We start from the raw sequence: 14,461 nt of genomic DNA on the forward strand, positions 1-14,461 counted from the left end.
GAATAATTTAATAGGGTTTTGTTGGAGGGCTGAGTTTATGAGAGGGTGAAAAAAGGCTTTTTCATCACCAGGAGGCTCTCAAAGATCCTTCTGAGAGAGACAATCACTGACTGCTGGCAGGATTGGTTTTGTTGTAATATTAATGATCTCTCTGGGCAGCTTGAGTTTCATGTGCACATCTTTTTTAATTATTCAGATAAAAATAGCTAAGGTATAACAGCAAAACAGTCGTTCTGTGTTTCAGTTTGGATTTAGAAAAGGGGTTAATGATAACTTCAATGACATACAAAGGTACAAATATGTAGGAAATGCAAACCATCCAGAATCTAAACTGCCTCCATGCTATACAAAATTACCTGTATCTAAGTCCACATCAAGTACAATTCCAGCAGTTCCCCAAGGTTTACCTTGTACTTTCTGGTAAACAAAGCCATAACAAATACTACACACTTTTATAGTCAGATCTTTCATGTAGAACTTTCTTGGTAGCAGAAGAGTGCTGGGAACCAGCTACAAGCTGCTTGCCACAGCCCGTTGTGGCGGTTCCCACTCTGCCCATTTGTAAGTGCTCTCCCATTGACAGCATCCTCAGAAGAAGTAATATTTGCAGTATATACTGTCAGGACTTGGTTGGCACCTCTGAGCTGCCACATCTCTAACAGCTGTAAGGCAAAGCTGTGAATTAAACCCCAAATTTCAGTGCTGGAGCTAGGCTTCATGAGAGGGCATTCGGGGAAAATGTGCTAACTTTGGCAGTTACTTTCATGAGGTGGATATTCTTCTGAGGTCTCCTTTTATTTTATGCTTTGTTTACTTCTACTTTTGTATGACTTCAGGTTGTATGTGCTTATCTAATTCAGGAAAATAAACATATATTTTTCTATGTCTTCTATTATTGCAAGTTTTTATACTATAGCTACTGTATAAGGCAGTATTTGAAGTACAAGCTCCAAGTTATTTCAGGGTTGGTTTTTTTTTCCAGTTAACACATCTCAAGAGGATGCAACAGACGTTTTGGATTTATTAATGGAACACTAATGGTCTTCACAATCCTTTTAAGAAGAAAAAATAAAGATTATTTTAGAAAAAGTGAATATTGATTATATTGCTGGAGTAACTCCATGGGTGAATTAAAGCACAATAAAATGCAGACCAAAATATATATATTTCATTCCTAATGCATTAAGAGGTGGCTGTGCAATTAATGCATGTGTAACTCAAGACAGGTCACATGATTTTACAGCCCAGGTGAAATCACAGCCCTTCTGGTTAGAATAAAACATGACATTTTATATTGCTTCAAGAAAATGGGACATGTGTCAATACAAATGAAGTCTACTGGTAGCACAAGCTTTAAATGATTAGGATCTTTTTCCTATAACCTGAAAGAAATGGGAAATACAGCCTGATTTTTTATCACAAAAACATGATCTGAAAATAACTTCATCTTTATTCAAATGGATAATACTGTTCAGCCTAAGCAGAATCAAATTATTTTGAAAGGATTATAAAAGCAGGTTTCTACTTTCTATTGGAGAAGGGGCAGGGGAAAATCTGTGGTTAGATGGCAAGACAGTGTGCTACATAAAAAAAAAGAATTTTTTGGTTACCCACCATGAAGCAGGAAACAATGCAACAAAATTCACCCCAAGCTAGAAAACCAGAAAAGTTATTGTGATACAGCACAGAAACAAATAAACCACGAACTCTGCGCTAGAGGTACTGAAGGATGATTGTACACCACACCTGATGATTGTACACCACGTGGTACTACTCCCTCGCAGGCTCAGCAAAGCCCAGCAGAGGCAGTAAGGGAGAAGCAGTACCCCTCAGTAGCTCACAAACTTCAAGGATGAAGTGATGGGGCAGAGAAATTGTGCATTTGGGCTTCTGCATTTTCCCTTTAACAAGATAATGTTAGTAATTCTACTAAATAAATGCTGACTGAAGTCAACAGAGATACAGTTTCAGGACAAAAGTTGTTCATACCTGTGGGCATCTTGGAGTAGATAGTGAAGTTTTGCTCTAGGTTATTGCTCCTGATAAAAGGGAATTTAATGGAAAGAAGTAAGTGGGAATACATCTGTATGTGGCAGGGCAAAAGATCCTTCACACTAACACACAATTAGTGAGCACAATTAATAAGGGAGCTGGCAGCAACTCACGATTACCAAGTGACCAACCTTCAGTCTGAAATGAGAGGAGTGCTCTTTTCCTTCCCAGGAGCTCAGCAAGGGTGTGGGCATTTACAAGACACAGGAGGCTAATGTACAAAACCAAGTGGGAGGCTGGGAATACCTGAACTGCTAGGCTCCAGACTGACCCAGAACCACTCTCCCAACCCTCAGCAGTTCTTCTTTGAAGGCACACTTGAACCTGACTGCCCTCTGTAACTTTACTTCACATTTTGCATCTATCTGATCAGAACTCTATCTTCCAGGCACCACACTTCTTCCTTCTACAGTTTCTGGCTTTTCAGTGAGAATGACTGTCCCCCTTCCACATATTCCCGGGTGTATCTCAAATCTCTGCAACTGCAATATGTGATGATTCATGTTCCATCTCACTTTTTCTCTTCCTGTCTGCTTCAGCAGGCTGGCTAATTACAGAAGCTGAGCCTTCTGACTTCTGAACCTCCAGGCTACATGTGACTGTTCAAGTGTTTCTTGGAAGCGTGTGGAAAACAAATAAACTGTGTTTTTTTTTTTCTTTAATTACAGCTAAGATTTCAACATAACGAAAGAACTTGAGAAGATACTTTCAGAAAAACTTTCTATGAGATGGTCTTTATTCTTATCTCTGCTCATAGCCACTGTATATTTCTTTTCCCAATACTTTCTCCCTCCTTTTCCTAGGAACTTGACATAGGGTGTTTGTGGAAAATATGTAAAGAAATTGTGAAGTCCTTCAAAAATGACCATTTAATGTCACTGGATCACCAAGGAACAATGGGCAACGAGACAGTGTAACAGGACATGATGGAATTCAAGTTCTGGTTTTATTTTACAAGGAAGTTAAACACAAATCTCCTCTGAGGCTCTCATACAACTCCAATTGGGTTTTGGTGCAATTAATGTTTCAATTATTGTCTGAAACTGTTGTTTCAAAACACAGGTTAAGCCAACCTTAAAGCTTACTGCCCTTCTCCAAGGGGCTGTTCTGCCCCACCTCCCTGGCTGTATGCTCCCTCCTGGCACTGCTCACTTCCTGGCTGGCACTAGTCCTCAATAAGGGGAAAATTCAGCTCCTTGAACAGCAAAACCACCAGCGGTGCCTCAAAGGAAAAAAACATACATTTACAATTCAGACAAGCATCAGTCTCCGTGAAGGACTGGGACTGTCTGGAGCAACAGGGGAGAGATGAGACAACATGATGAACCACAACAGAGCTGAATAGCTGAGACCACCCAGACCACCATGATTGTCTCTGCTTGACTTTTTTGGGGCATATCAGCTCCTTGCTCTGATTGCAGTGTTGCAGAAACAAATAGCTGGGAACAGGAGAACCAGGGGCCTACAACCAGAAATAAACACAGAGACTGAAAAAGAACCAGCCCCAAATATGACTTTCTCAATTTCAAGGTGAGAATCACTCCTTGCCTCACCCCTAGTCCCAAGTGTGTGTCTGATGCTGTAACATGACTTTATCTCCTACCACCACTATTTCTGTAAGCGTCAAAGCTGTGGCTTCATACGAACAAGTTTCAACACGAAGGCAAAAAGATTTGCAAATTTGACTTAAATGCTGTCCCCTTCAATAGCACCTATTAAATTTCCACAGAACTGGGCTAAGAGAAGTGTGAAATCTTGATTGGTTTCCTATGCACAGATTAAGAAAAAACCTTCTGCAGCATTAACATGTAGCGTGTACTCAGTGCACAGTACTCAGTTACACTGTGCCAGAGTTGCACAGTCATGAATAATACAAGAATTTTTTAATAAAAATCCCAAAACAGCTAAAAACCAAGGTGCAGGGTATTCTTGCACTGTTTATCTTGCTAAAATTATCTCTAGTGCAATCATTTACATTCTAGCTTTAAAACAGATTGTTTTAACCAGAGGAATGAACTACAGCCGTAACAGATAGGATACTCCACCTGGAGTATAAACCTGAGGGCTAGAGAGTGAGGAGAGAGCACATGGAGATATCTGGAGGCAGGCCGTTAAGTACACAAGGACCTTCTTAAGCAGTCCCACCCCTCTGCCCACACCACTCACTGAACTCTCCCACATTGGCAGGGCTTCTATGCATGCTTAGAAGCAGAACGTCAGGTGCCCGTGGTGAGGTTTTTGTCAAAACCAGGTGTATCCACAGACAATTAGTTCCATGTGCTTGTTGCTTCAATGCCCACCATTGTTAATTAGGTACGTGATCCCTCTTACCAGATACAGAGAAACAAGCTTTTTGTATTAAGTGATATAGGAAAAGCAGTCCAAAACAAAAACCATACAGTTCCTTCCCCAGGCAGCTCACAGTTTAATGAAAAACTGCAAGCAAGCAACAAGCAAGTGGGAAGAAAGGAAAGGATGAGAAAGCCAGGATAACAGCTGATCACACAAACTTGTGGATCTAAGGCTTTTAAAGCAAACAAAAATTAGCTGTTCTATTCCAGTTTTATCTGCGTTAGTTTTATTTCACCTGATCAGTCTCAAAATAAATAGATGAAGTGGGAAACTGTGCCCCTTGGGGGACACTTCTAGTGGGCTAACCCAGGAAACTGTGCAGGTCTCAGCACTTCTCAGGAGCTGTTTTCTTTCAATTCACTGCTGGCAATATTTGAAACAACCAACCATACAGTTGTAGTAACTTACGCTGAAGCTGTTAACTTGGTTAGGGGAATGTTAGAAACAAAGACCACTGGTTATCTGCTGTGGCTTCACCTTTGTCCCAGTGCCACTCCTCTCCTGAACATTATGTGGCACGCTGCATGCATGACTAGTGGAGCAGAGACTCCCCTGCAGAAGAAGGTTGTCAAGCAGAAAGAAAGATATATTCCTCTTGCAGACAGCATTAGTGAAACCATTTCTGAAATGCTGCATCCATTTCCGCTGTCATGCTTCAGAAAGGACGTTTACCACAAAATTTCATACAGTCTCAGCACTGTAGCAGTAATAGCTATAGAGATAATCTCAGCCCATTTATCCAAGAGAAAATTAAGGGCTGACTTCAATTGAAATTACAGCTGATAGGTCCTTACCCTGAAAAACGAAGATGAGAAGACATCACTGGCTAGGATCTGAGGTTAGACCACTTTAACTGATGAGCTTTTGGAACAACTGACTTATCAACATAGTGGTTTCTCCATCACTCAACTCTCTGTATGAAGATGAATCTTCTTTTCAAAGCCAGGCTATAGCCAAATATTATAAAACAGAACTTACTGTCATGGAAATGATCACACTAGATAATCCTTTTTAGTCTTAATACCTATAAATTAGTAGTATTTCTATTATAAATATTCTTTCACGCATCATCAGATCAATCATGAAACTTGGATCCTAAGGCAGCGTGCAGATTCAGCAAAACAGTAAGAATGCACATGCAGAACAATAATTTAGGCCACCAAACCGCTACAGCAGGAGAAATGCACAAGTAATCAGACAGAAAACAAAGAAAAAATTAAAACATTTTTTAAAGTTTCTGTTTCCTCCCTTCAAACGCAGAAAGGCCACCTCTCTGTCTGTATGTAAGCTGAAAGAAGACAGAGAAGGAAAGAGAGCAATGGATACACACACATTATGTTTCCTTGTAAACCAACACGTTTTCTTCCCCTAACACCAGGGCTGTAAGGTTGAGCAGGTATGGCACTTCAATTCTAGGACAGAGCGCCAACATCATTTTTCTAGCATAAAGCTGTGGTTGCTTAGAAAAATTTTACCCACAACTTTTACTTTCCTTTATTTGGGCAGAGGAAGAGAGTTGAAATAATAGCCGCAAGTACCTTTATGGTGAAGAGGCTTCTGACAGCTGAGGCAGTCTGGTCTAGGAGACTCTTCTTCCACCGCACAATCAGCTCATGTCAACTGTAGAAAACAGCATGACCTGACAGAAAAGGTTTGCTGCTCTTTTTTTTTATCCTCTCAGGAAGAGGACATAATATGGAAATAAGTGTTTATGTTTTTTAAATACTTGTTCCCTGTATTTTAACTGAGTTAGGTAACTTAAATACCTAAGGCATTTTATTTATTGTACATCACTGTGGGTTTTAGCTCAGTCTACATGCCATCTGAAAACGCCATCACAAGTAAGAGCTTCCCCCCAGCTACAGAAAGAGTAACTTGCATTTTCCTGTCCAACAATTTGAAACTACTTTCTTATAAAAATACTCTTTAAAAGCTTTGCTCATTTTGATCTTAAGAGATTCCTGAGAATAGGCACTTTTTTTTTTCTGAGACTGCCCAAAAATATCTGGCCAAAAATAGCATTATTAACACAAACAGCAAGCTTGTTGTTACAAAAGGTTTTATTATGTTCATCTGGGTAAAACCTTCTTTTCTGTGCCTGGTGACAGCCCATCACCACACATCTCAGACCATCATACCGCAGTGCCAGCTGTGGCTGAGTGCTGTTTGCTTTCCATCTCTGATGGCGCATTTGTTGAGCTTGACTGTCCCTGAGCCCCAGACTTCACAGCATGCATTGCATAGTTAATACTTGTGCTTTCTGTCCAGCTCCACGACCCCCAGAGGGGATTATAGAACATCCCATTCACTGTCTTGACTGAAAAGCCATCTAGAAAAGAAAGAAGCCATAAAGCAAGTGATGTTCTTAAATACTGTAAGTCACTGCAACATCAAACCATTTAGAACAGCAAGCCTTAAACAGGCTGTTTCCTCTGAGCTGGGGAGCAGTGCTTCACAAGCTTGTCTTTGTCAGACAGCACCACAAGCAGCAACGGCAGCAGGGATCACTGGTAACAGTGAGTCCCATTATTGGCAGCAGCAGCAGTAGCTCTGTGCCTGACCATGTACCATTAGCATGCTATACAGTGAGCCACTGCAAAGTCATAAGCTAGAAACCCCAACTTCACCACATCTTTGTGACTGGTGATGTTTTCTGTGGGTGGAAATGTTCTTCAGATTGATGTCACACACTTCAAAGTGAAAACCTGAGCATATCTTTGGAAGGATTCTGCAGATTCCCCTTAGGAGTAGAAAAATGTAAGAAAGAGGCAGAAAAATGACATCAAGGACCCAGTGCAAATGAAAATTGATTTAGCACTCCCTGCTGAGCAGCTCTCAGTTCACTGCATGGCTCTGCTGTGTCCCATCAGGGTACATGATGGAAGTAGAAACATCCTATTGAAACAAATCACTGCACTGCACCTCCTTCTCCTTTTGAAGGGAGAACAGAAAGAGACACCGATATGTGAACTGGTATTAGTCATGTTCCTTACAGCAGTACTGCAAAGCGCCAGAAAAAGACCTTGCCAAGAGAACAGCTCAATTCATAATTCAGCACTGCATGAGCTATTAGGAAGGAGGAAAATAACTGTTATAGCTGAACCCAGGACAGCTTCCTTACAGTGAACTAAAGCAAAGTGAAATATTCAGTGAGAGGGCTTTAAAACATCTGCAGAGAAGCAGGGAAATGGGTGGAACTCTTCCCAGCTCAGTGTTTTGTATATTTTAAAAGCAATCAAGCCACGGCAACTTAATTATTTCTTCAAATTGGTATCATACAGTTTCTCAAGAACTGACTAATGAATTTGTGGTAGGTTTAATCTTCACATTTTTTAAGAAATATAATATGAATATAATATGAATAAAGAGCACGGAGCAGCAACCAAAAATAAAAACACCTTTTTCCCAAGGAAAAGATGAAAAACAGTGCGGCGCAGCTCTGGAATGCCAATACAGTTATTTTCTCAAAACTGACCTAGAGCATGTGGAACCACTTCAGTGCATACATTCTGTCATCTGAACAGGATGGAAAACCTTGGGATATTCATTTAGGCTATCAAATAGAGGGCAGCTGTACCAGTGATTTTGTTTGACTGATCTCTGCATCCTCAGGGCTCCACTTAGTTTATTTCATTTATGCAAAATGCAGTAAGCAGTAGTGTCCTTAAGCCAGAAATCAATGGTAACTCACAGAGGAAAAGCTGTGTACTGTTGCTAGCACACACCCCACCTAACTTATCTCCTTGCCATTTCTACAGGGACCATGTGAATACCTCTCTGCATTCCCATCATCCAGCCTGGAACTCACTTGATTCCAGGAGGCGCTCCAGGTCTTCAGGGGGGACAAACTTCTCCCATTCATGTGTTCCTTCTGGTACAATGCCCAGAATTTTTTCTGCAACCACAATTCCCAGGACATAGGACAACTGTGTTCTATTGACTGTAGTAATGAATAAAGAACCTTCAGGCTAATTAAAAGATTAAAATATTAAATTAGAAAAATATTTATTATTTTTAAAATGTACATTTAATGGCATTAAAACACATAATTTGTCTATCTACAAGTCTACATGCTGCAAGAGTAAGGATTAGTTTCATCCCAGGATAAGTATTTACAAATATACTATTAAATACAACAAAGAATATAGTGTTCTAACCATATTACTCAGTAGTCTTTCAAGAGTCGACCTAATCAAAGTCTTGGGCAGTCTGAAAACCACTTCCTTCCTCAAAAAATATCTAACAAAGTCACTTATAATGCACCATTGCCAAGGAAATGGATAAATAGAAGATACTAAGGTACATAAAATACCTGTTGCAAAAATAAACACTTTGTAAATTTAAAACCAAAGTAAAATGTGCAGTACTGCCTAATTTTTAAAGCTGCCGAATGCTGTGCTTGTCTTAATGATTACAGGGTCAAAAAACAAAGCCAGAAATTAGTTCTAAGGACTTCAGAGATTGTTTGGTAGAAATAAAAGATAATTTCCATTACCATAGCAGGCTAAAAATTAGTTCAGCGTTTCATTCAAATCATCTATATTCCTTCTGATGACCAGAAAGGTAAATCAAGAGATTAAATGAAAGCTGTTACTTGTGTACTGGGCCCACCATCCTTCTTTATCAGAGAGGAATAAAACAACATCTGATTACATCCAGGCATAACTATGACTCTTGATAAGCAATCCAAGAGCACATCTGATGTGATGCTAGAGCTGGAATGCAATCTTAGGAGCCAAACATCATTACAGTCAGCTTCAGTGCAGTCTGAGCCACAGCCATCAATCAATAGCAACAATGTCATGTTTTCTCTCATCTGAGTGAAATCAGAAGCAACCAGATTTCTTAAGGTCTTGCTTCAAAGCAACAATGCAATTCTGGGTAATGCCAATATCACTTTTCTAACAGAGGGCTGGGGAAACGAATCTCCTCTAACTTTAGTTACTGAAGTTGGGAAGATGTACTTGCATGATGGAGGAGAATGGAACGTACCTTTAGAGCATGGTTCAGACTTCAAGGTGGAGAAATGAATGCAGATGTAGGTGCCTTCACACCCATTCAAATGCAAGCCTTAATAATAAAAGGGAATAAATGTTCCCAATAATGAAAGCAAAAACTCTCTTACCTTTAACACCTGAGAGCAACACTTGATAAACATTTCAAGGTCAGCCACATGCTCCACTACTTCAGAAGCTACAATTACATCAAAGGTTTCCATAGACTCTTCCACAATCTCCTCCAGTGAACTGGACTTGTACTGTATTCTCTGGGCCAGGACCGGATCAAATGACTTGTGCTGATCTGCTGTTCTAATGTTGTCCTCCAGAGGATCAATTCCAGTAACTGAAGCTCCCAGTCTACCTAAAGGCTAATAATACAGAGTATAATTTATTCCCTGCATGAAAACAATTTACTTAAAGGTGTCTGCAGCTTTGCAAGGTACATACATGAAGCAGAAAACATCCATGAGAGCACAAGGCAAACAAAAAAAAAATCATGAGCTCTGACATGGCAGTTTTATATTAAATGTTTCTTAAAGCAAGGAAATTCTTAGGTCTGGAGGAGGTGGTGTTAATTTTCTTAGAAAATTATGCATTGCAATAGACATACTGAAATTGTCTTTTAGAATAAATTGTTTCAAACCTGCCACTATTACCTTCCAACAGAGGAAAAACAAAGGGGGGAAATCAACACAGTCCTCAAAGTGGGGAAAACAATGCAGTATTTAATTACGGTCATTACTTTCTTCAACATCTACCTGTAATGGTAAATCCTCATCTCTTTTTAATGGTTACTTAATATATGATTATCTCTGGGACTTTCTCACTGCTGAGAACTAAACACTGATGTTTACTAGGATAGTATCAGGCTTGGCTGTCACTCAGGTTTCTCCCGTGTCTTCTTACTCACAGGTTAACACCTCAGCCATCACCTCTTCTGAAACTGAAACAGGCTGCAGAACATGACCACATCTATGTTATTCCAACCTGAAATTCACCATTTGTGCAGTCTGAGAACCTGATGCAGCACTCTGGCTTTGCCAGCCTTGTCAGAGAGTGGGCTCTCACAAGACCACAGGGTTTTGCTCAGAATAAATGAGAAACAAAACAATGAAGAAAACACAGGGAGAGATTCAGGTCCCTCTTTAACACCATGATTCAGATGCTGATAGAAGTTCCCAGATCTGTAATAGTAAATTTACAAACAATCCCTATTGTCAGGATACAGCACTGCTCCAAGGCGGTGCAACCAAAAGGTTCCACCACAGACAGTGACTTTTCACTCCCAGGTTTGTGCAGACTCCTGTGAAAACAGCTGTAACATCAGCCCCTGTACCAGGAGAACCTCTCCTGATGGAGGGAAGGCATGTCTTGGGTATTTGACTTTATTCCCTGCTTTTCCCATGAGATCAAAGCAAAGGCAAGAATCCCCACCCCCAGTATAAGAAATTGAAGGTAAGCATTTCAAAGAAATGAACGTGTAAGAACAAGTTTGTAACAGAAAACACGTCTTTGCTAACAAGGATTGTCATGATTAAAGTGTTCTTGCCTAGGCTTGTAAATTGAAAAAAGAAATAGCTGTCACACTGTGACTGCCCAGAGGAGTACTCGAAGACTTTGACGTTGTTCTTCCCCTCTCCTTTCCTTCACAGTGTTTGAAATCTTACTTATCTGATGAACCCTGGAATTTCAGAACTTCTCATTACCAGCTCCTTTGGGGTTTGTAGAACACTCCACACTCCAAACCAGGCAGTAACTAATATCTCATGCAAAAGAAAAACTCCTCCTCGGGGGACTAGAAACTAGGCAGTGTAACAATAGAACAAATCGAACACTGTCTGCTTTTTAACAAGAGAAAGTAGAGAACCCCATTTCTTACCTCACTGAGAAGTCCACCTCCACAGCCAACGTCCAGAATCTTTACTCCAGAAAGCGGACTTCCCAGGTGGTAATTACTTCTCAAGTTCAACAGAGTATCTCTGGAACAAAAGGGATGGATTAATGGCAAACACATGGGTGCTTTCATAGCTTCAATATGCAGCTTAAGGGCTGGTAACTACTTTTCTCTTACTGACCTTATGCAGAAACAGTATGTATTATTTAAAAATCTGTCTTCAAACCCATACCTAATAAAGGGCACTCTAATATCATTCATAGAATGAAGGGCTGAATATTCTCCTTCTTCATCCCACCACTTCTGCGCAAGGAACTGGAATTTTTTCATTTCTTTGGGATCCACTGATGACCGTGAAGTGCTGAAAAGTCTCTTCACAGTGAGCCTGAATAACGAAAGCTGAATGCCATGAAACTCATACCGGTATTCAGGTCAGGTAAAATATGGGAAATTCTGTGTCACAACATGAAAAAGAGATAAAACTCACACTCCTTTAGAGGCTCCAGTTACACCTGATTAATAACAAACAGATTTTATACACTTTATGTGTACAGATGGCCAGATACCTGTACGTTTTAAGCTACTAATTAACAAAACAAAACTAGGCCACATTAAAGGTTTAAACATTTGTGAGATTTAAAAATGACTTCACAGGACACTGTCACAAAGTAAAATTGAACTGTTACAGAAAACGATGGTCCTTGTCACACAGGAAATTTTAGATACCACACTTACATGCTGCTTTTCATTTTGGACAGAGAGGCAGGCAGAGTACTGCTGGCTTTCGGCTGTGTTTTCCAGTTGCAGTCCTGAAGGGCACCTCTCAGGCCTGCCTGAAAGGACAGATCAGCATGGTTCTCTGCAGAAATAAAAGGAAGGCAACCGAATGGAAAACATCAGCTTTATGAACCTCGTTTGACAATGCTGTGCTAGAACACCACCACTAACCACACAAACCTTTACACAGTGTTCACTATCGTACTTGGTGAGTGAACAGGATTGAATAAAAGAGCACATGCTAATTCAGAACACTTGTACTTCTCAAGTTATGTACGGTGGCATTTTTCAGAGCCTGGATGAGAAGGAACTTTTCACCCAGCTGAGGTATTTCCATTACTGCACAAAAACATTTCCTCTGACAAGTTGTGCATACACATGCCTACTGTTAATCAACGCTGGGATGATTCCTGTTCCATTGCCTATTGGAGTAAGGCATACACAACTGCATGCTCATTTTGTGTCTTATGAACTGGTGATGAAACATAAAACCTCTCACACAGTGCAGACAGGCCACGGGCACCTGTCCTTCACACCAGCCCTGCCAACATGCACTGGGCATTCCCAGCATAACACACACTAACACGATCCAGCTGTGGCCAGGACACTAGCAACCAAACCACAGCGATACCGGAATAACAGCCCCTGCAGATGGGTTTAGGCAGCAGCGAGCGATGGGGTGAGCTAGGTAAACTACCGGTATCTCTGGGCTGACGGGATGTAAAGGAGGCAGCAGGGGAAAAACGCCTCCATTAGGACAGCTCCGTTAGGGCTGCGTGGAGCCCACCAGTCCCTACCGCACCAGGCCCCACAGGCCGGCGTTAGCCTGGCGTGGCACTGCCAGCACGAGTGGCTCATCACCGGCATGAACGCGGTGCGCCCGGGCGGGCTCCCGGCTCTGCCGCGCAAAGGATCAGCCATGCCCCAGCCCAGCGCACCCGAGCGGGGGCAGGCCGCGGCCGCAACGCCGAGCCTAGGCCACGGGTACGCCCCCCGGGAACTGCCAGAAGCAAAGGCCAGGTGGAAGCCGATGGGTGGCTTACGGCGCCCTGCAGTGAGGCAGCCGGAGAAGCGATTCCCCGCTAGGCCACCTCGGCCGCGGGGCGGGGTACGGGGACCAGCCAGGCCCCGCGGGCACCGCGCCGGGGCCCTCCCACCCGCGCCCTCTGCGCCCTCCTGCTCACCGCCCACTGCCCGCCGGCGCCCCACGGTGCGGGTGAAGGCGCGGGCCGCCCCACCGCCGCCCCACATCGCCGAGGCCCCCGCCGCCGCCGTGGTCGCCCCGCCCCGCTCCCCTGCCGGCGCCGGGCGTACGGCGGCGACACGGTGCCGGCTGCCTGCCGGGCCGGGCGCCGGGAAGGTTGGTTCCGCCCGGCGCGGAACCCGGCCCGGCCGGGCCCGGTCCTGCCGTCAGTCGTCGCAGCCCGGCAGTGCTGCCTTTGTCCGTGGTAGTGTCCGGCCGCCGCCCCGGGCAGCGCCTGCTGCGGCCTTAGGTGTTGTGAGGTACCGCAGGCGGTCAGAATGTGTTACAAATCTATTTAGAGATTATTATTTATTACTGTATTTTTATTAATATTTTATAAAATGCAAGGGAAGCAGAGCAAAACGCTAGACAGACCATTACAAGCACTTAATCATGCTTGCTAGTATGTATTTATGTGTGTGTGTATATATATATATACTTCAGCTGAAGATGTGGTACAAGAGACGTGAAAACACTGTTTTTACCTTTCCCTTCACAACAGTGAAGCACTGTTGCGTGGCACCACTGCTGATGGAGCAGCCGGGAGCGCTTCCTACGCAGCCCATGCCAACTTGCAGTGCACCATGGCTTGCATAAGCAGGGGTTCACCCGGGCACCCCGCTCAAAATTCACAGCCGTTTTATGTATGTCCCCTTACTCCTGCGTGTGGACCTGATCCTTGCATGTCCTGGGACAAGGAAGCACTTCTTTAGGAGAGCCATGTTGCCATGAGACAGCCATTAGCTTTCAGTCTCTTGTACCACCAGGTAACACACTGGACTTGCAGGGGAAGGCCCGGATTACAAGACACCTCACTTCTGGGAGAGGGGAGACACGGGGAGGAGCGATCCTCAATAGCCTGCACTCCGTATCCACGGCTGGAAGCAGAGCTCTTGAGCCTCCAACACGGCCAAGCTTGAGACAGCCCCCTGGGTGCCTGGGAAATTCCCGAACCGTGTTGCTCCTGCCTGTTGCAGAGGCTGCCCTGTCACAGTGTGCAGGCAAAGCACAAGGCAAAGCACAAGGCTGCCTTCCCCTCCCCATCCCTTGCCCTGGCACGGCTGCCCAGGGCCCTGCACAGAGGTTCAGCTGAGGGTTTGAATCTGCATGGCCCTTTGAGTGGCTGTCGGAGCTGACACACAG

General features: G+C 43.1%; 1 protein-coding gene across 2 annotated transcripts; it reads right to left on the reverse strand.

Annotated features, from left to right (window-relative positions):
* Positions 1-6,446: 6,446 nt before the first annotated feature.
* Positions 6,447-13,342, reverse strand: COQ3 (coenzyme Q3, methyltransferase). Of its 2 annotated transcripts, XM_061369868.1 has the most exons (7): positions 13,260-13,342; positions 12,034-12,157; positions 11,531-11,683; positions 11,284-11,383; positions 9,530-9,772; positions 8,213-8,372; positions 6,447-6,733 (listed from the first exon to the last, which is right to left on the reverse strand). In XM_061369868.1, exons 1-7 carry the CDS (start codon positions 13,324-13,326, stop codon positions 6,537-6,539), a joined length of 1,044 nt encoding a protein of 347 aa, XP_061225852.1. In that variant the 5' UTR covers positions 13,327-13,342; the 3' UTR covers positions 6,447-6,536. The 2 variants fall into 2 exon arrangements, with proteins under 2 accessions (XP_061225852.1, XP_061225853.1); XM_061369869.1 differs by lacking the exon at positions 11,531-11,683 and having other exon boundaries at positions 13,260-13,341.
* Between the last annotated feature and the right edge of the window lie 1,119 nt (positions 13,343-14,461).

Source organism: Neopsephotus bourkii, unplaced genomic scaffold (assembly GCF_033783945.1).
Source record: "Neopsephotus bourkii isolate Nb327-2 ecotype Australia unplaced genomic scaffold, CSIRO-AGI_Nbou_v1 NB_1511, whole genome shotgun sequence".
NCBI lineage: Eukaryota > Metazoa > Chordata > Aves > Psittaciformes > Psittacidae > Neopsephotus > Neopsephotus bourkii.